General features: G+C 39.3%; 1 protein-coding gene across 1 annotated transcript in view; it reads right to left on the reverse strand.

Moving 5' to 3' along the window:
• TNKS (tankyrase) overlaps positions 1–19640 on the reverse strand; it is a 168463-nt gene extending 148823 nt beyond the window's left edge. Inside the window, exon 1 of the mRNA XM_045821219.1 lies at positions 18933–19640. Within this exon, the coding sequence (XP_045677175.1) occupies positions 18933–19602 (670 nt within the window). The 5' untranslated portion in view covers positions 19603–19640. The remainder of the gene's footprint in view (positions 1–18932) is intronic.
• Positions 19641–22591: the final 2951 nt, after the last annotated feature.

Consider the following 22591-nt stretch of genomic DNA (forward strand, 5'->3'; position numbering starts at 1 on the left):
AAATTTGTTGATCTACTCACTCAGTCATTTTGAATGTGACGGCCACACAGTACACATGCTCATTCAATGGTACACATGCCCCACTGACTAGTACAGTGAAGTCATCCTTGTTCACTCACATGCCTTCCAGTCCACTCCCCTTGGCTGTCAGGCTACATCAATGTTGCACAAGCCATTCTCATTATATTAACAATGGCTGGACTTTTCCAGAGAGACCTCATATTGTCAAGAATGTGTGCCTTCCCCAAACCCACCAAGAAATCACCAGAAGCAAAAATGGGTAAGAGAGGACTCCTAAATTCCAGCTAAAAAAAAACAAACAAAAACAGAACAACAAAAAAATCCCAGCACTGTAAAAATCACTCCTCCTCGGGGAGGAAGGAAGAAAAGGCTGACTGCCACTGTGAAAAGACACATCAGCTTAAGAGCTGAAGATCAGGTACCCTAGACAGAGGACAGGCCAGAGGAAGGTCTTCACCCCTGAACACTGCCACACTGCCCCTATGCTACTGTGGAATGTGAAAGCAGTATTTCCAGCGGTGCTCTAGCCAAAAGGAGAGGGGAAACGGCAAGGCAACTAAAACTTGCCAGGGGTGGGAAGTAAAATACAGGCAGACTCCCAGTTAGGCATTCGAAAGGCAGGTGACTGCACTTAGAAAGGGTCTGGGAAATCCTGATCAACCAGGGTGTGCTCAGCAAAAGCCATCAGCCAGAGCCCCTCCATCCTGACACTTGTCCTGGTGTGTCTCAACTCTGAAGGACTGAAACCTAGCAAACGGGCTTTCATCATCCAGAAAAACCAATGCCCATCAAAACCTATCCTCCATTACAAATGCAATATTGGCCCAAAGAGCTGTTGGTTCTAAGGGAACACAAACTTGGGAGTGGAAAATAATGATGTGTCTACGGAGCGCAGGCACCATGACAGAACAGCAAAATGAAAGCAGAATTAATAGACCAAAAAAAGACATTTAAAATTGGCAAATTAAATGTTGCTAGGGGAAAAAGTGGAGAATATTAAAAACATGACACGAGAAAAATCTATGAAATAAAACCAACTGGAAATATTGTCATGAAAAATATAACAGGACAAATAAAAATACAATGAACTGATTGAATAGTAATGGAAAAAGAATAAATCCCTGAGAAAATAAGGTTGAAGAACTCTCCCACAAAGTATCTGAAAGGGATAAAAACAACGGAAGGAGAGAATGAGGAAAGGCAGGAGAGAGAGAGAGAGGACAGAAGAGAGGGAACATATGGAAATAACTACAGGGCTTCTCATAATTCAAGGAAAATGTAAACTGTATATTGACAAGAGTCCATGAAGTACAAAGCAGGATAAACAGATACATTATGGTGAAGTCTAATAATATTAAAGGCTATGAAATTTCTAAATCATTTAGAAAGAAAACACAGATCATCTAAAAATAGTAGGAATCGTCTGAGTTCAGACTAAAGTCAACCATCCCAATTCTAAGAAAAAGCATTTGGATGCTTAATTTCATATCTAGTTCACTTTTTATTTACAAGTAAGAATACAATTAAAATAATCTCAGATATATAAAATCTCAAAGCAAAACACAAAAAGACCCTAGCTGAAAGTACTCTCGTGAGAACACTTGAGCATGAAGAAAAAGGAATTCAATGGTGCCCTGGCCAGTTTGGCTCAGTTAGTTGGAGTGTCAGCCTGTGGACCAAAAGGTCACAGGTTCAAATCCAGTCAGGGGACATACCCGCGATGTGGGTTCTTCCCAGATCAGAGCACATACGAGAAGGCAACCAACTGATGTTTCTCTCACATTGGCATTTCTCTTTCTTTCTTTCTCGCTCCCCAAACTCCAATCCTCTCTCTCTAAAGCAATGAAAAAAATGTCCTCAAGTGAGGATTAAAAAAAAAAAAAAAGGAATTCAGCAGTATGTGTGTATATATCTATATACCATGAATCAATTCAGTAGAAATCTATTGCTGTTTCAAGGAACACTGAACAATAAACCTTCTAACAAATAATTATACAATGCATGAGCTACAAAAGGTACCCAGCAATGTAAACTTAACTGAAGCCAGGACAGGAAAGCTTCCCTAATAAATGTTTTGAGCTAAGGTCTAAAGAATAAGCAGTCAACAAGACAACGAATAGGGATAAATATTTCAAGGAGGACAAGGTACAGTATATCCAAATGTCAAGAGGTAAGAAACATATTACATATTCAAGTACCTAAAAGAACTTTGGAGTGATTCAGAGAGACTGCAATGAAGTTGCTGAAAGAAGCAACAACATGAAAACGGCTAACTTCCTGCCACAAAAATCATGAAGAGAAATAGGATCATCCTCAAACACAATGCATCATAACGAAAATTCCTTTAGATTCTATCTGTCAGTGGGAAGGCTGTGGCTGTTCCCTACCAAAGCAGCATAGTCAAAATTTCTATGTGAACTTGGATTATCAGTAAAGAAAACTGCAACATGTAGATAAATAGCTGTATATACATCAATCTGAGAAATTAGAGTGGAAGATCTGAAAGGGCTCGTAAAATTTCACGGCCAGTTTTCAGTCTACTCCCCTTCATTTCAGCATAGAATTTCCTGCAGAAGTCACTTCTGCTGTGCTGGCAGAGAGGGTGTCGTTAAATAGCACAATGAAGTGATCCCAACAACGAGATGTCAACGGGGAAAAAAGCAAAATGTCTCCTAATAAACACTTTTGCTTTCAGCTACAGTAATAAAAAAATATTCCATCTTTCTTTTTTTATTTTAATGGTTGTATTCATTATTGAAAAATTAGTTCAAGGAAACTGGCTACCTGCTTAGAGGGGGGAAAACCCCAATTTTTTGAAACCCTTACTTCTCAGAATACACCAAAATAAATTCAAAATATATTTAAGGCTCAAAAATGTTAAAATGATACCATAAAAATTTTAGGTAGGTGTGCATGACCTCAGGATGAAAAAAAAAATCTGAATATAAAATAGAAGAGAGAAGAAAATTTGAAAGGCGACAGATTTGAAAAGTCTGTAGATAAAATTAAAAAACAAACCAGAAAAATATTTGTAATGATAGAGAGGAGTAACAAGAAAAGGCAAAAGAAAAAAAGTGTAGAAGAAAAAAAAGAATTCACAATTACTTCATAATTGCTCTAAAGTAAATAGCAATTATTTTAAAAAGTAAAATCAGTTACTACTACTGGTATAATTAGACAAATACATATTAAAACAAGAAGACTGGGCCTTGCTGGTGTGGCTCAGTAGATTGAGTGCAGGCCTGCAAATAAAAGGGTCTCTGGTTCGATTCCCAGTCAGGGCACATGCCTGGGTTGTAGGCCAGGTCCCCAGTAGAGAGCGCACAAGAGGCAACCACACACTGGTGTTTCTCCTTCTCTTTCTCCTTCCTTTCCCCTTTCTCTAAAAAAATTAAATAAATAAAATCTAAAAAACAAAACAAAACATGAAGACTGGTTATTTTAAAATCAAAAAGCTATGAACTATGTTTTAAATAATGACATTTGGAGACATGTACGAAAATGCTCATGGGAGCACTATTCATAAATGGCCAAACATGGAAACCATCCAAATGTTCACTGACAACAGAATGGATAAATGCACACACAATGAAATTTTACATAACAATGAAAATGAACACACTACAACTGTACAACATAGATGAATCTCAGGCAAAATAATATGTGCTATATAATTTATATCATGCTTAAAAGCAGACAAAACTAATCTCAGAGTAGCAGAGATGTAGCAACTGAAGACACAGAGAGGGGCTTCTGGATCACGGGTAACGACCTGATTCTTGACCTGGGCACTAGTTATGTTACAGAACAGACAAGGGAGGCCTGGGACAATATACTATTATTGAAAGAAGGCCCCGGGTCCGTTATGTCCGCCGCCAGAGGAAAGACGTCTCTCAATGCCAAAGATTCATGAAAAGGAAAGGAAATGTTTATTTAATGCTATACAGACTTCAAGTAGTGACCTAATGTCTTCATCAAAAATCCTAAAGTCCCTTAAAACACCCACAAACAGACACAGTCCTTCCTTCCTTCCCCCCTTTGCCCAGTCCAGAGTACAGTATCTCAGGAAAGGAAATAGAAGTCCCTGGCTCAGGCAGTCCTCTGGTTCTTCCCAGTTAATACTCCATCTCGACTGGGAGACCTCCCTGGGTTCCCGGCACCCTCAGCTGAGTCGCCGGGATCTCTGCTAAAACCAGGTGGTGGTTCCCCTTCTAAAGCTGCGGGAGTCTCCACTCTGTCAAGGCTGCGTGGTTCTCTCTCCTAAAGCAGCACGGTTCTCTCTCCCTCAGGGCTGCGGGAAGGGAGAGTCCCCACTCTGTCCAGAGACGCGTGGTTCTCCTCCAATGGCTGTGATCCTCTCTGCACCTCCAGAGCCACATGGTTCTCTCCCTCTCAGGGCTGCGCATGGCTCACCTCTTCAGGGCTGCACATGGCTCTCCTTCCTAAAGCAGCATGGTTCTCTCCCCTCAGGGCTGCGCATGGCTCTCCTTCCTAAAGCAGTGGGGGTCCCGGCTCTGCTAAAGCCACATGGTTCTTTCCCTCAATGGCCGCCAAGTCTGGGTTTTAAATCCCCGCGGCCAATCTTCCTCTGCAGCCTCATTTCCGACTCCTCCCACACTCAGCTTCACATGCCAGAACTCATATCCTTCCAGCTTTACTGGGCTGCCATCATGAGTCTGGGCAGGTGTGGCCCCATGTCCTGGAGCCAATCCTCTCCGAGCTCCCACGCAGGCGCTGTAGCTTGGGGGATCTGCCCCCAGTCACGTCTTGGTGGGGAAGTTACTTCCATTCCCCTGATTCAGGGCGTGGCCACAGCTATTTAACATATCTAAGCGACCAGCCAAAGGCTATAGATATGTTAAATGACCACGCCAGAGGGTAGCTGCAAGGCTGTTGCTATGCAAAACAGCTCTCAATGGCCCTGCTCCATTTGTCCCTTCCCCCAACCCACACCGTGGGGGCGGGGGGGGGGGTGGAGACATCTTACAATCTCCTGGACACCTTAAGTTCTGGACCCCATTTCAAATGCCCATTTGGGGTCCCCCTTCTTGGCTGCACCCTGTAACAGTTACCCAGCTGTATTCACTTTGTAAAATCACCTACGTACACACTTAGGATTTGTGCACACTTCTGTATATATGCTATATTTTAAAAAGAAATCATGATAATGGCTGGTGTTGCCACGGGATACATATTAGTGGAACCTTTCAGCAAAGCAATTTTAGTAACACATATCTACATTCAAACACTCTAGGAACAGACGTATAGCACTGTCTTAAAAACTTGCCGCAATTTTAGTTCATTTCACATACTCAGAGCCCAGAGTTCCTATAACTCTACAACTTCATGAATACCAAGCCAGGTTTTTCCTGAGATAATAACTACCATATAAGCTTATGAATAATAAGTAATAATTGTCAAAAATACTTCTTAAATCATAAAAGGTAGTACAAATACATATGTTCGTCATCTCACTGGACTTGGGAGTCTTAACCTGGGTTCCCTATATTCTCAAGCAACAATCCTCGGCCCTGTCTGTATGTCAAAATCACCAGAGGAGTTTTACAAAAATAAATAGAAGGCCCTGGCTGGTTTGGCTCAGTGGATCGAGTGCTGGCCTGAGAACGGCGAAGGTTCGACTCCCAGTCAGGCAGGGCACATGCCTGGGTTGTGGGCCAGGTCCCTGGTCAAGGGTGCACAAGAGGCAACTGATGGATGTTTCTCTCCCACATCGATGTTTTTCTCTCTCCTTCGCCCTCCCTTCCCCTTTCTCTAAAAAGTAATTAACTGATTGATTTTAAAAAATAAATAAAAGCCCTACCCCTACCTGTGGGATTGGATCTAATGAGACTAGGGTTAAGAATCATTGCTCTCGAAGTGAGCATCAGCATGCTGATGGGACTTGTTAAAAATGCAGATTCTCGGACTCCATTCCAGAACAACAAAATGAGAAATTTTGGGAGAGTGGCCTACCAGCCTGTTTGAAAACTATAGCTCTCACGCTTCTGAAAGTCTGTAATCATCTGAAAATTACATGTAAAATTTGGTGTTTCAGTATACCTTTCTGGGGAAAATGTCTATACCTTTTATAGATTCTCAAAAGAATGTTAACAAAATTAAGAACCACTCGTATTAGCTCAACAGCTTCCAAAGTGTGGGGATCTAAGGTCAAAACTACTTACAAAATAATACTAAGATGATTTTGCGTTTTTCACTGTCAAGACAATGCATGCTTTTATATCATGTGCTGATCATGTGAAAAATGTGTGTGTGGTGTTCCTGATGATACAAAAGCAATGGTAATAAAACTTGGCATGAACCAAGACAGTGGCACCAAACTATAATATTAGTCATTGTATTCTTCAACACCGGGTTCTCACAGTTTAAAAAAAAACAAAAACCCCAGTTTCACTTAAGAATATCCTTTGTGAAAAATGTAAATATTATTAGTGTTATTAAATGCCAACCCTTGAGTACATATCTCTTTAATATTCTTGTGGCAAAATGAGAAACACACACTAATCACTTCTACTATGCACCAACTATGGTTGTCTTGAGGAACAAAACATACACACTTGTTGGAGCCCAGTCTGATCTGTGTTTTTGGCAGACATTTTTTCGAGAACGAACAAAGTGAGCCTGTTCACTTTGGAAAACAGCAGATAACATTTGTTCCCAATGACAAAATTTGAGCTTTCAAATAAAAATGAGAATTTTTTAAAATGGCATCTGACACCATGAGCTTAACAATTTCCCAATACTTAAATACTTTTGCGATAAGACTGGTGATGATATTACCAAATGTGTTTATTCTATAAAAAATGAAATGTGTCAACATTTGGAAGATATGCAGAACTCAGTAAATTAATATTTTTGAATATTAATTTGAAATGACCAAAACATGCTTATAGGTATAAGATCCATTCATGCAAGATAGGCCAATGAATTTTAGCATTAACAGAATATGGAAAATTTATTGTTATGGCTTCAGAGTCCATATTGCAGCTAACCTTTAGGAAAATCCTATTTATCAACTTTTGGTGTAGTATCAAAGAAAATAAATCTAAGGTTATCTCAAAATGCTATGAAAAGATTTCTTCACTTTCCAACTACATAGTTATCCAGGATTTAAAGCAGAATTACCTTCATACACATCAATCCAAATAAATAATAAAGCACAACAAATGGTATGTGGAAGCAATGAAAATTCACCTGTTCTATTAAGTTGGAGACACTACAGTGACTTACAAAGTGTAAAACAATGCCTCTTTTCATTAATCTTTGTTTTAGAAAATACTTTTCATTAAAAGTGTGATGTACTTCTAACACATGTGGACCCTAAGAAAGAAGATACATACCAAGAAGGGCTCCTGGCAGCTAACTGGGGTCAAATTTAAAAAAGGGAGCCTAGCAGTCAGTTACAAACAGGGACCTCTCACACAAGCCATGCTTCAGGGAGAAGCATGTAGTGAACTTCCTGCCTCCCACACTGAACTGCCTGCCTGTACTAAGTCCCTGCTAGTTGAGCAATCCCTTATAAAGGAATTCCTGGAATTGTATTTCAACCAATAGGATTGAGGCTTTCCCCATCCAGTCAGAGCTACACAGCTATATCTTCATCAGCAATTTTACCAAACAAGCAAAGTGGCTCCATCCTGACCAATCAGGGCAGTGCCTTTTAGACCAATCATACTGCAAGGATTTGGAGTCCTCATTTGCATGAGGATGAACCAATCAGAGACTGGGGTTGGGGACTTCTGCCAATATACATCAGCTCCTCTCTGGGGTGAATACACTTTCCCTTTCCACCAAAGACTGTGTATCCCTGGCCAGAACTGAAAAATCAAAGGTTGAAACAACCAAACAGGTCTCACTGGACCACAGTCAGTGGAGCAGACTGGTGTAGGGCAGAGCAAAGCAGGTGGAGCAGACCATAGCAGAGCTGTCAAGCCAAAGAGAGGCCTCACCCCCCAGAAGGCCACCTTGTAGCCATGCTGTTCTATAGCCATGCTGTCTCTTAATTGAGCTGTAACACTGTTAAGCTGTTCTCACAGCTGTGCTAGATCACATGAGCTGTTTGCACTGAATAGTTTCCTTCTTCACTTCATCCCAAACTGGGGATTACTGTTGATGTTAAATTGGCACCAAGAACCATCGGCTGACACAGAGTTTATTATCATTAAATTTTAATTTCTCAGTTTTAAGTCCTAACGTGATAAATCTCCACAGACATAATCCACATACACAAAAAAAGCTCTATCAATTATTTTTAAGAGGGTAAAAGAGTTCAGAGACTGACAAATTTGAGAACCACTGTATTTTAACTACAAACTTTCTCAGGAACAGGAAATAATTCTCATCTTCTCGGTGCTTATAGTACTTACATTTAATGAATTGTTACTTAACTACTATAAAATATTAGGGTTCAAGCCAGATTCCTGAGAAATGGACCAAAGGAGAGAAACACACTGGAATTGTCCTAGTGACTACTAATGAAGCAAGGTGCATAAATTCCTTTCAATTTCTATAAACACTCTATTAATACTTGGTTTCATACGGCCAATGAAGGATCACATTTACTCTCAGAAATGTGAATTAACAGAAGAGATCAAAGGGTATCTTCAACATATCACGAAGATTCACTCCAATGAATAAGCTATTTCCCACTTCATGTTGGTAATAATAAGAACTGAGTTTGTTCTGGGACAATAGGAAAACCAAAATGCCTACAATGACAGGTCCCTCCATTTTAAAATTTTTCATTGTGGTAACATATTTGTAACACAAAATTTACTAGCTTAACTAAGAGTCAAGTAAGGACATTATGTATTTTCAAACTGTTTTGACTCTCTCTGTTTTATTTACAACTCAAATTCTTTTTTCTTGATTGCTTGCATGAATCAAAACACACAGCATTTTATCTTCAAATACGTCTAACAATTTTAAGTAGTCTTTTAAAGAAAGGAGTTGCCAAAATGCCCTCTCCCATTAAATTACGAGGTTTTCAAAGACAGATTACTCTCAATCACACTGTACGGTTATGAAGCAACTGATCAAAAGATCGGAGTCCAACATGCCAGTAACTGCTGGGGGAGATGTGTCAAGAAGACCACATGACCTGCCTGCCTTGGGGTAGTGAGATGAGGGCTACTTTTACCGTACTTTCCAAAATTTGTTCATTCACTTTTATTTTCAGAAAACAAATGTGAGAAAGCAGTAACTATCAAATTAAAAAAATGACTCAAAAATTATTTCTCATTGCTATCATCTCTGTTTGAGTAGCATGGGCCAAAGGATTTTAGGACAGCCAGACATGGGTTTAAATCTGCCTCCATCACTTAACAGCTATGTGACCTTGGACAAGACATTGATCTCTAAGTCTCAGTTTCTTCACCCTTAAAATATCTCATACTCATATCTCATATGGTTGCTGTCAGGATTAAATAAAATTACATAGGGAAAACACTCTAAGGCAGCTGTTGTTATTTTTGTCAGTTTTTACACTCATTTAGTAACACTATCAAAATGAAATTCATTCACATATAAGCCAATGGAGCGGTAAAAGCACTTTAATGACAAAGGGCTGGCTAATATGTAAGATTATTTACATATTTAAGAAAGTCAGAAGATCAGAAATCAGAACTTACAAAGTTCCACTTACTCAAATATTTATAGAGCACATACTATAAACAATTCACTAAATTAAATACTGAATCTTATTACATACCTCAGTTTTGTCCGCTTTCAAAAAATTCCAATAGGGCAACAGTTACACTTTCCTACTGTTCAATCTGTGTGTGTGTGCGTGTGTGTGCGTGTGTGCGCACAGAGGGCTCGCCAAGTTTTTGATAGCTTGCTGTAAGTTTTTTAATTAGCCCAAAAGTTTTTTTTTTCCCAAATGAGAATAAATTTCCCCAACGGTGTAAAGCGTAGGTCAGCATCACTTCTTAAGACATTAGAAAAAAAGAGTTAAATGTGTTCATTAACCACAATCCCATGTTATTTCTTTCTAAAATAACTAATTTCCACAGTCAACATGAGAACCACCTGAGCTTCTGGAAATGAAGAACTGCACATCTTATTAAACAAGATGGATGAGAATACTGAAACACTTTTCATGGCTGGTGAGCATATCAGAATGAAGGCATCGTTTCAGTGTCTAGTTATACACACACATACTCCAGGCTTACAAAAGCATCATCACTGGGCATTAGCTAAGCATCCGGAGGTTTAGGTTCTTTTTAAACTGTACTTGATGATACAGGGGGCTTCAGCTTTAAGGATGTTTGGTCAACCAGTAAATTCAAAACATTTTATTTTTTACTTTGTAGTTAATAAAAACCATCTGCTAACCACCAAATATCTCTTTATTTTCTTTTAAAATCCATCACAGGACAAAAAACGTTGCAAGTCCCAAGAAACCAACAAACATTCGTCAATAACCATTAGTTTAGTTTGTTCTATCAAAAATGCAAGAGGGAAGGGAAACTTTACATCACTTTATTTCCCCTTTACTTTACAATTTTAAAGTATCACTAGTTTAAACTGAAGAGAGCTGACACAGAAAATAGTTTTTTGAGAAAACAGCCTCAAAAGAAAAAGTGGCGCAGCTCACACTGCTGGTTCACATACACACAGGTACCTGAACAAACAAGCAAATCAGTTTCCACTTGACAAAGAACCCAGCACTCGCAGTGAGGAAAAGCAGTCTTAGAGCGCTGATGAAGCCTTAAAGGAAGACCCAGTAGGCGTACAAAAACAAAACACTCAGAACTTGCATCAATCACTTGAAATCAAATGATGCACCTAGGCTTTGGCAGAAATTTAAAAAAAAAAACAAAAAAAAACCACCCTACTGAATTCTTATGATGATCCGCATTGATGATACAAGTCATTAGGTCCCCCTAACTTTCCTGAGAGTTTCTGTCAGAAGAGTAAACACAGACCAAAGTAATTTCAAGGACCCTGAAATAGGGGGAAAATGAGAATTTAAGAGGCACTCATGTTTTCAATTTATCTACTGCATATTTTACAATCAACTATCCAAAGGATTTCTTTGTCCATGAAGCAAAAACAGGCTATTACATACCCTTAAAAACAAGCCACTCTAGGGTGTTCTCTGGCATTCCATCCCCAGACTCATAAAGATGTTTACTCCTTTCCAAAATCTAACACTACAATGAAATACATTTTCTTAGCATCATTTACATCGATTGTTTTCTTCTCCTGAGCTCTAAGCTTAAGATTCCATTTCTTAACATATTTATGCTCATGATACCGCCCTCTATGATATGGCTTCTATCCCCTAGACGTATTTCTTTGGCCTTTTAACTGCCAAAGAATCCCCTCAGGTATGAAAGGAACGAAATGCCCCACAGGAGAGAAAAGAAGGCAGGTGACCAGACTAAACTTGTCAAAAAAAAAAAAAAAAAAGACTTCCATGTAACAAAGCTGTGAGGAAATCATCTTATCTGTAAAATGTCCGTAACAGAACATCTGATTAAGGTGGCCTTGAAAGTGGCTTGGAGGCTAACAGAAACTGAGATATGAATAGCAACATTTCATAATTTAAGTACTACTGTAAGGGATGATCCCGCAAACCTTATTGAGAGACTTCGACTATTCTAGGTCAGAGTTGCAAGTCCAACATCAGGAGGTGGGACAAGCAGAGTTGCTGTCAACACCTCAGACCTCTATTTTTATCCTGGAAATTATTTAGCAATTAATTTCTATAAAAATGAGCAATGGAAAAATATCAAGGTCAAATGCCATGCAAAGTTCTTATGAGAATTTGAGCAGAATTGGACACCAATAGACAACTGGGGTCCAATATATATAACAGACAATATATAACAGAAGAAAATGTCCACAAAACAGAGAGAATTACAATTTACTATTTCAAAACTAGCTAAAAGACAATATGAAAAATGATACAAGTTATGAAAAAAGAGCATATACCTGAATTAGAAATAAGATGGTAGAACTCAGGAAGTAATTAAAAATAAAAGAAAAACTAATTTCAGGATGAAAGACTAAAGAAGGAAAACAAAAGTGAAAAAATACCACAGGTAATGCATTATGACAGGGATCAGCAAACTATGAACCATGCACCGAATGGGGCCATCACCTGTTTTTACGAATGAAGTTTGAGTGGAACACAACCGACTGACATCGTCACGGTACAAAAGCACAGAGGAGTTCTTGACCATGCAGGGCACCGAGCCTGAAATATTTATTGTCTGGCCATTTACAGAAAAAACTTCCCAACTCCTACAGTAAGAGAAATGGAAGGTAAAAGGAGAAATTTTTTGAAAAGCAAAAATAACTGAAGATACCTATTTTTTTAAGGTTTCAAGAGTAAGTGACAGTTATTAGTGGCTGGGGGCGGGGAGGTGAGAATGGGCAGTTATTATTTAAATGGGCACAGACTTTCCATTTAGGACGATGAAAAGCTGTGAAAACAGACAGCAGTGATGGCTGTACAGCGCTGTGAATGCACTTAATGGCACTGGAGGATACACTTAAAAATGGTTAAAATGGTTAATTTTATGTTATGTATCTGTTATCACAAAGAAAGAGCAAGGAACAAATTTAGAAGACAAGTTTTCAATATACATAAATCCAAGGAAAAATGATGAATACTAAAAACTGTAATTCAAGAAAACTTATAAAAGATCCGAAACTACCCTCGTGTGTAAAGAAAACGGCACATCATATTATCTGAGAAAATAAACCTAGACTGAACTAGCAGAATACTTGGACTTAAATGAAAGAGGAAAAAGAATCCTTTGCACAACCCAGAAAAGACCAAGGGAAAGAAAATCAGATAACCATTCGACTTTCAATGTTTATGCTTTTTTACTGAAATGGAATAACTTTTTTAATACTCAGGAAAGAATATGAGAACCAAAAGTTTTACATTCAGCCATACTGACTTCCAAAAATAAGGCAACTGAGTGACACTGAAATTTTTTCAGGAAATACTGTTTCCAGGACATAATCCTGAGTAAACTCGAAAGATCAAGTGACAGACCATCAAAATTACAGAGACATCAATACAAGGAATCGTGGTATTAGCAACACAAATAGTTAATGATTTCAGGTATCTATTGCTGTATAACAAACCATTCCCAACTTTAGTGGCTTAAAGTAACAACCACTTTTATTGCTGGTGGTACCGTGCGCTAACAGAATTCAGGCATCTGGCGCTTGATGGGGCTGAGTATCCACGGCGGTTCACTCACTCAGCAGGCAGTGGGCACCAGCTGAGAGCATCGCCGTAGACTGTTGACCAGCCTTATCTCTCACCCCACAACCTTTCTCAAAGCATGGTGGCTGGATTCCAAGAGAGAGCGTTCCCAATGCATGGCAGTGAGTATTTTGGATCTCTCAAGGTTCAGGTGTTACGCAGCATAACTTTTGCCACATTCCTGCCACCCCAGCAAATCACAAGACCAACTCATATACAAGGGAGAGAAGTAAGACCCACCTGTTGAGAAGTGGGAGAGTATGCACACAGAGGGATTATGGGGTAGCCATGTTTGGGGACTATCTACCACACATATACTTGCAGGACTAAAACTTAATGAGACTTGTCAGGGAAGGCATATAGTAGCTACATGCCCTAATGGAGCAAGAATAATGAAGCAAAAAGGAGTATAGCATGTGCAAAACATTTTTAACCATTTTCAGTAATCATTTCAATGTCTGTATTACTATTCTGAGATTATTTGTGCATAAAGTAAATGAGTAATTATGTAATATTCTGATTCTAACATCCTCTAGGCCCCTGAGAACCAGAAATTTAGGTATGAAAGAAATGATGTACAGATATAACATTGAAAAGATTAAGTAAAAACCCTGAATTTGAATTTGGAGTTATCAATGTAAGTTCATGGGTTAGATGAAAAGAGACAGACTATCAGAAAAGTTAAAAAAGCAACATCCAAATATATACTGTCTGTAACAGACATACTTTAAATATGAAGACACAGATAGGTTGAAAGTAAATGAATATAAGGAATAAGAAATACATATACACAAAAATATAAGATATAAGACATAAAGAAAGTATGTGATCTGACCAACAGTATCAACTACTTTGATTTATTTACACTTTAATCACCAACAACTGCAGAATACTTACTCTTTTCAAGAGCACTTACCAAGCAACTTCTGGTCAAGATGGCTGAAGACAGCAGTGCAGGTAACCGCAGTCCTCGCCTCCTCCCACAACCACGTCAAAATTACTTTACAACTAAACTCAGAACCACTACCATTCAGAACTAACTGAAATCTGGCTGAATGCAAGTCCTACAACTAGGGCATTAAAGAAGCCACACTGAGACTGGTAGGAGGGGCAGAGACACAGACCAAGTTGGTGCTCGCACCCAGGTGCGGCAGGTAAAAACTGGGAGGGATATCTTGGCTGCCGCTCCCCCAAGGAGCGAGGGGTCCCAACCCCACATCAGGTCCCCCAGCCCACGGGTCCAGTGCCAGGAGGAGAAGTCCCCATACAACTTCTGGCTGTGAAAATGAGTGGGGATAGGCTTTCTTCTCCTTTCTTTCTTTCTTTTTTTTTTTTTGTAATTTTAGTGTAGGGGACTTTCATTACATTTGATATTCCTAATTTTTTTAAAATGTGTACTGATGTATTATAATAGATTTTGAAAATTTTTATTTTTCAAATGTTTGCTGTATGATTAATTTCTATATTAGCCCCACAGAACTAATTAGCTCTTTTGTAGATTCTTTAGGATTTTCATTAAAGAATCACGTGATCTGCAAAGAGAGACACTTGTGCCTTGCATTTCTTTTTCTTGACAAGGTTGAACAAAAGTGGTTAGAGTACACAGCATTCGTTCTCCAGCCGTTAAAGGAAAAATGTTCAATATTCACCATTTAATATGTCAGCTTCACGTTTTTCACAGCTGTGCTTTATCAGAATGCAGACATTCTCTGTAGTACTACTTTGCTGAGTGGTACCTGAAGTCAACTGTGGGTTTTAAGAAAACACTAAGTAACGGAGAATCCAAGCTATAGCCAACAATTTTAAGCCTGGGAAGATATTTATGAAACCAGTTCCTTTTCTTCTATTACCAAATTAGATCCATCTTAAATCCTGAGGCAGGACACTGGCTTAAAAGTAGAAGCAAGGACCTTGCCAGATGACGAAAAGGACAGAAAGATTCCCTCCCACCCCAGGACTGAGCGCTTGGACTCCTTTTCCTACACACTGATGTGCACCAATTTAGAGGACACTGTGTGTATTTTTTTAGTAGGGACTACATTTGTACAGTGATAAGGAAAAAGAGACAAGCAGGGTCAGGCTGAAAAATCAGGAGAGACAGGCGTAAGTCAGGCGCTGTCTACGTGGTTTAATGTGTGTTGCCGTAGATGCCATCCAAATGAACAGAAAGCATAAAACTGCCCTACAAACTCTGCTGGTTTTGATGCCAAAATATCTCACATTACACATCCTAATCCAAGTCATCTGTCAATGAACTACCAGGAAGCCTATTTCAAAATATATTCAATTTAAAATAAATTTCAATTTAAAATAAATACTATGAAATCCCAGAATTCAATGCTTTGTTAAAAGCTTTTTTGAATAAGACCTCACCTAAACTTTCCTTTAAAGAGACCTCATCAGAGTCTTCTAACAAAAGTATGTCACTACTAGGCACTAAGCTCAGAAGATATCATTGTTCCAAATTGATACTATTTATAAAGTTTTGACTGTTGTCCTCTGAACAATAGAAAACCAAGGTCAAGGATCTTATCTGTAGAAGAGAAAGTTTTACATAAACTCTTGTCAACAATGTTAAGGCTGGTTCATTTTGCTAGAGGCCTCTGTAAGAAGGCATTATAAACAGTATTTTGGGAACTTATCAACAATGGAAACTAAAGGTTGTGTTTCTAAATCTGGATAGGCTAATTCCATTAATAACACTGTCTCTAAGCCACATGTTAAACAAATAATTATCACATTCCAAAATCAGATAGAAAAGATTCTTAATTGTGCTGCTGGAAAGAATTTTGGTTACTCTTACAGTAATATTTTTTAAACAGTCATAAGGGTTTAACTATGACTTCACATCATTTCTGAGATCTTTTAAAATGGCTTCATTTCATTCTATAGAACTATAAACTCATTTTAAAATGAAAAAAAAAAAGCCATTAATTAACATTCTTCCTTCCAATTTTCTGTCTAGCTAGCTTGGACTCATCTTTTAAATCCCTGCTTAACAATTTCTACCTAAAGAGACTATGCTCCAAAACCAGGACAAGAGTCCCTATTATCTGCTGAACAGAGAATATAATGTATTTTCCTCACTTTAGGGTTGTACACTTCATGGGGGGGGGGGGTGGTTGTTGTCCTTGTTTACTTCCCCCTGTAGACTGCAAGCTCCATAAGGGTATGGACTGTTTGCCATTTCAAAGTCGTGTCAGTGCCTAATACCTAATCTGTGATAAGTAATAAAACAGTTGTGAAAAAATGATGTACAGGTTTTAAACTTTTCCATACATAAAACTGTACCAATTTCCATCTTTAAAACAGCTACTCCATGACAATTCAAAGACTGGCATTCGAACCAACTAGCAGTCAACTGAGAATTATTTTTAACCACTCAGCCTATACATGATGGAGAAGACTAGATGTAACAAAGTTTCAATGCCGTGCCCACAAGCCTGAAGGATGGTAACCTCACCACAAGGTGTTGTTTTATACCATGGTGAGTTTTACTGTTTTTGTTGTTTTCCACAACTGAACTCATTTTTTTCCTGTAAAAACCTGTTCAAAGTTAGATTCTCATAATTACAACAAAAATTACAAGACTCTAGCTTGTCTTCATAGCTTATCTGGGTACACATAAAACTCCAAAACAATACAAAGCTAACTACTGTGGCAAACAAAAGAAGTGATTTGGGAGACAAACTCTGTTTTATGTGTGGCTAATCCTACATTAATTCATTATTGCACAAATAAATGATCATCTGTGATTACTTACAAAGCAGTATGCTGGAGAGTCACAAGATGTGTGAAACAATATGTTAAAATAGTCAAATTTGGAATAAAGGATGCAAAAATAAACAACCTCAGTTAATTTATAACATCAGTCATAGACCTTTCATTTGACCTAAAAAAGATGCTATTTCAGCTAAAATAAGCAATATCCTTGAGGAAATGTCTAGTTAGATGATAGCCCATTTATGATTCAACTCATTACATTCTGAATAGTACTGTCTACTTGTCAAGAATGGATCCAGTAATCTAACAAAGATTTCCTGTGTTTTTCGCATTGTTGATCGGGGCCTGGTGATGAATCAAAAGCAGAATGTGTAAAAAATGAAATGGAATAGGATATAAAAATATCAGGGTACAGCACATGTAGTAAGGAAAAGTAATGTTTCCTGAAACTTTTGGTTCAGTTTGTGTGTGTGTGTGACAATGTAAAATGTAAGTATAGGTTGTAATAAAAATGTGTGAATGTACTCTTAAAACATGTATCCCAATTACTTCCCCCAAAACTTGAAAAGCAAAAACTCTTCATCAGAAATACAAAAAACTAAAAGTGACATGAACCCAGGAATAGGTTACAATAGTTTAATCTTGATTTCACAAGCTCTAACATCAAACTGTTTTGAGTTCATATCCAGTGACACTACTTCTTGAATTTGGACTGATTTTTAAACAGTACATACATTACACTGTTGTCATCTGTAAAATGAGGACAATAATATCTTTCAAGTTGTGGTAAATTTAAGTAATACGTATCGTAAGTTCTTAAATGTTCTACCATTAAACTGAAGGCATGACATATATTAGACACACATCAAAAAACTTAACAGAGGGCATCTTTGACTTACTGTCTTTGATCTGTGTGTGGTGCTTTTTAACTTTGCATATTTTTGTCCTATACAAACTGTATAATGAATATATAATGTACATTTCTAACATAATATTTGTGATGTATATAACATTATATCTTTTTAAATATGTTAATAGTAGCTATCAAGGCAGTGGGAGTATGTCCTTTATTTTCTGTATTTTATAAAAACATAAAATATTTTTACTGTAAGTTTTTAAAAGAAAATAGTCAATTAATGCTAAAAGAAAAAAAGGGCAAAGGCAAAAGTGTGTGGTTAAGGGTTTAGGAATTAGCACTTTTTTTGGAGAATTTATGTGCCAAATGCTTCTCACTGATTACCCACACAACCTTAGTACATAATTTTCACCATGAGAAAACGGGGGCAACTGAGATGATCTAAACTATGTTAGACAACTGACACAGAGCAGTGTCCAGAACTTCACAACCTGTATTTCTTGTTATCACAAAATACATCGAAATATTCTTCTCCAGTTGTTTTAAATAGCGAATTTGGATCCCCCCCAGACTGTAAACTTGAGAAAGGGAAAGTTTCATAAACTTTATCTATTGTTTTTCACTGGCTTACTAAGACTATGATAGGTCCTTAAACACTTGTTGAGTTACATTCAACTTCTTTTGTTCTAGTACTCAGGGGACATACTTTTGTTTTAAAGACGAAATAAAGTAGCAAACACATGACGAAACTACTCTAACACTGCCCAAATCTAACTTTATTCCTACACACTCGGAAGTGAAAATGTTTACGTGTACATCCGGAGACTACCACTACGGGGATTTGGGAGTTACGAATAACACTGTGCAAACACCAAAAAGAATGGATTCCCACGTTCCCCTACCACGCCCCCGTCAACCAGGCACTATCAATGAAAGGAACCTCCATCTAGCCTTCCGGTGAGGTGTTAAAGAACCACAACCACGCCCCCATTTTGTTCCACCGTAATAATTCGTTTTCCTACCTTACCCGGAGCCCCGTCCCCAACACCAAAACCCTTAGAAAGCAACTCAAAAGTCTCTGACCTGCAGCGAAGTGCAGGGGGGAAGATTTCCGGCCGGCCATGTCCTTAGCATTCACGTTTGCTGCGTCCACCAGCCTCTTTACCCGGGACACGTCCCCATTGCGGCAGGCCTCCAACAGTTCCCGCAGGGCCCCGCTCACTGCTGGGACCCCCGGCCCAGGTCCCGCTGCCCCAGGCCCCACTGTTGCTGTGGTGCTAACTCCGGCTGCCTCGGGGCTCTCCGCCAAGCTCGATCCAGGGGAGGACGGAGAAGAAGATGAGGAAGAAGTCGGGGAAGAAGAGGACGACGGTGAATTATTATTGCCACCACCGGCTGGGTTGGGAGGGACCCCGACAGCTGATGGAGAGACCGCCGGGACCACAGGAGCGGCAGCGACGGTACAGATTGTGCTGGTGGTATTGCAACAGCTGGTACTGTCAACCGGGTCCGGGGATCGGGGCCTGTCGGGCGGATCCCGACTGCCATCCCCCTCCGGCAGCGCTAGGCCGTGCCGCGGGGAGGTAAAGGGGGCCAGGCCACCCGCTGTGGGGGAGGCTGGGGTGGTCCCCGGGGCCAGGCCGGGGCTGAGTGGTGGGGGAGGTGGTGGCGGCGGCGCCGAAGCCCCTGGGGCGGGCTGGAGCTGTTGTTGATGATGGTGGTGATGATGCTGAGAGCGACGCGACGCCGCCATCTTCAGACTCCCCCAGCACTGTCACTGCGGCAACGGCCCCTCCGCCCGCCCTCACTTCCGACTGCTGGACCAATTAACATCCAGCGCACAGGAAATGATGCTTGGTGAAGTGGGAGGGGTCAAAGGGAAGGAGGGAAGTATTGGGAGCTCAGAGAACGGTTGCGGAAGGGGGCGTGGTCTTGTGGCTAAGGGGCGGGCTTTGTGACCCCTAGGCGGGCCAGCGGGGGAAATTTGAAAGCTGAAACCAGTCACTACGTAAATAGGAAGCTCTTCTGCATTTGTCGCTCTCAGCTTGCTTACGTTGTCCTGCTCTGTTCTGCCGTCAAGTCTCCTTTAGTCTTCCTTACCTTGTCCCGGAGCCTGCTATCCTGGTGTAACTCAGTGCAAGAAGAGAATGTCGTTTTTCATCTAGTAAGTGTTCTCGTCTGAAAAATGGAATACTAGGTACTTCACAGAATTGTTAGTGGCATTCAGTGAGCTAACATATGCAAAGCGTTGTGTCCGTTAATAAAGCATAACTATAATCAGCCCATTGGTAATCTTTTTTTTCATGCAGTCTTCGCTCCCTTCCTTTCCCCATTTAACCCCTAGTCTCTATATCCCCTCTTTCAGTTTTCTCACTCTGTGTGCTTTCGTAATACTCCCTTTGAAAATAGTGGTTGTTTAAATTTGAAGGACACATGGACAAAAGCTAGGGGGAGGGTGGTAATGGGAGGGAAATGAGGAGGGTTGGGTGGGTGGGCTGGGATGGGAGTAAAAGGGAGAAAACTGTATTTGAACAATGATTAAAATAAAATTAAAAAAAGAAAAGAAAATAGTGGTTCTGATTGCTACAATTGGAATTCAAGCCCTGTCATTTACTAGCTATGTAAATTTTAGCAATCTATTGGACTATTCCGTGTCTATGGTTCGTCTTTGCAAAATCAAGTCAGTAGTTGAATAGATGTTAATTATTAAAATTAGAATTTTTCCTATTATCTTTGTACTTTTATTTTTACCTTAAGTTCGACTCAAATAATTGTACGTTCCTTTCTCTTTTAGCTTAATCTGCCCTCTCCACTCCTGTCACCTCTCTTACCCACCCCCTCCCAAATTGAGATAAAAACCTCACTGCTGTCCATCACTCATCTTCAGATGCCATTTTTCAGCAACTGCTTTTTCCTTTGCCTATACCTACTTTTTTGTCTGCCAACAAAAAAGATTTGCAGTGCATGGGATAATCTCAATGTGGCCTCCATTTCCTGTCTCCTATTCAGTAGCAAACTAGGTGTTGTGGAAGTTTAGACAAGCAGCATTATTCCAATAGAATGGACACATGGAGATTCTGTGTCTTAAGGAAAAACAAGATTTAGATGGATCAAGTAGAAATCTACCACAGGAATATTAAACCAGGTGATAAATTGTTGTTTCGCTTATCTTTAATATAATGTGAGTGGGGACCCATAAAAAACCACAGAATTTACTTATGAAGATGGTGTGTTTATTCTTACATGTTTAAACTCTAGTCACCTTCAAAGTACTCTCCATTTGATGCAATAACCTATTGAGATGTTTTTTCCACTGCTCAGAACAGTTTTTGGACTCATTGATTTTGATACTTCTGCCATATTTGCTTCACCTCTTCCACATCAGCAAAATGTTTCCCTTTCAGGACACTTTTCATCCAGGGAAAGAAAAAGTCACTCGGGACCAGATTGGGTGAAAAGGAAGGGTGGGGCACAAGGGTCGTGCTGTTTTTGGTGAAAAACTGCTAAATACTCAGCATGGTGTGGGCAGGTGTGCTTGTAAATCACCCATCATGAAATGGGCAAATGCTATGAAAGAATCTTCAAAAAAAATTTGCTGAAGCCAAATGCAGCCTCTCACAACAACACCAGCTGGTACAGTGATACAGGTGGGTTCCTAGAACACTCACCTAACCAGGGAAGCCTGTACTACAGGCTTTGTACTACAAAGGGCCCACCCTCAAGAAAATTCCAGGGTTTTTGGGTCCCCCTCATAAGTGTAATGTTAATATTCCCATCTAAATAAATAGGTAAGTTTATTTAAGACTACCATCTAAATACAACAAGGTGAGGAACATAATATTATGAGTGACATCTGTTGTCATCCAATATAGGTTTACAGAGTATAACTCTAACATTATCTATCTGTTTCATAAATTTGTGTCATTTTTCATAAATTTGTGTCATTGTTCATAAATTGCCAAATGTGTGGCTGTTAGGAAAACTCCATCAGTGCAACTAAAATTTGTCCACAACACACATTATCCTGGTTTTGAGTCTTAAATCAATGCACAGCACAGGGTAGCACTGAAGAGTGGGGGTGAATCAACACAGAACCTCAGATGTTTGTGACTCGCCTTGGGGAGACATAAAAATACTTCATCTGGTCCCCTGTTAGCCAATTACAGATCACAAGAAGTAATAATGCTCATCCTGATTTACAATGCATCTGTTGTGTCTGCTTGCTGGTGTAAAATAGGAAAATTTCTGCTGCATGGAGATAAAAAGGCTGGATTGCCTGAAACTACTAGCAAACTGTCTGGAAATGGCAGTCCATCCATTAGAAATTGCTTTTTTCCCCTCCAAAAGAAAGTAGGAAAAGTACTTAACATTAAGTATTTATAAGGTTTAGATTTATATGGATTAATGTTGAGCTCTAAACACAAAGGAGATACCATTACCTAATCATTTACAGCTACACGCAATTCCATGAGGAATGCATGATACCCCAGTGAAGAAAGCAGAGAAAGCACATCTCTGAAGATTACTCTTCTTGCTAATCTTGGTAGATAGGTTTCAGCTCTGTCATTCCAAAATTCTGATTTTATTGTAGCATGTCATGAGGATTAAAAGACCTGGGTGTTTTATAAGCACTCCTCGAGTGTTAGTTTTGTTCTCTTGTACGGCATAGTGTTACTGGGAACTCAGAGCCACTATTGATAGCTGTCTCCTCCCAACTTCCTCCTTGAAAAAGATAGTGACAG

The sequence above is a fragment of the Phyllostomus hastatus genome, unplaced genomic scaffold, assembly GCF_019186645.2.
Source record: "Phyllostomus hastatus isolate PE091 unplaced genomic scaffold, TTU_PhHast_1.1 phas_scaffold_46, whole genome shotgun sequence".
NCBI lineage: Eukaryota > Metazoa > Chordata > Mammalia > Chiroptera > Phyllostomidae > Phyllostomus > Phyllostomus hastatus.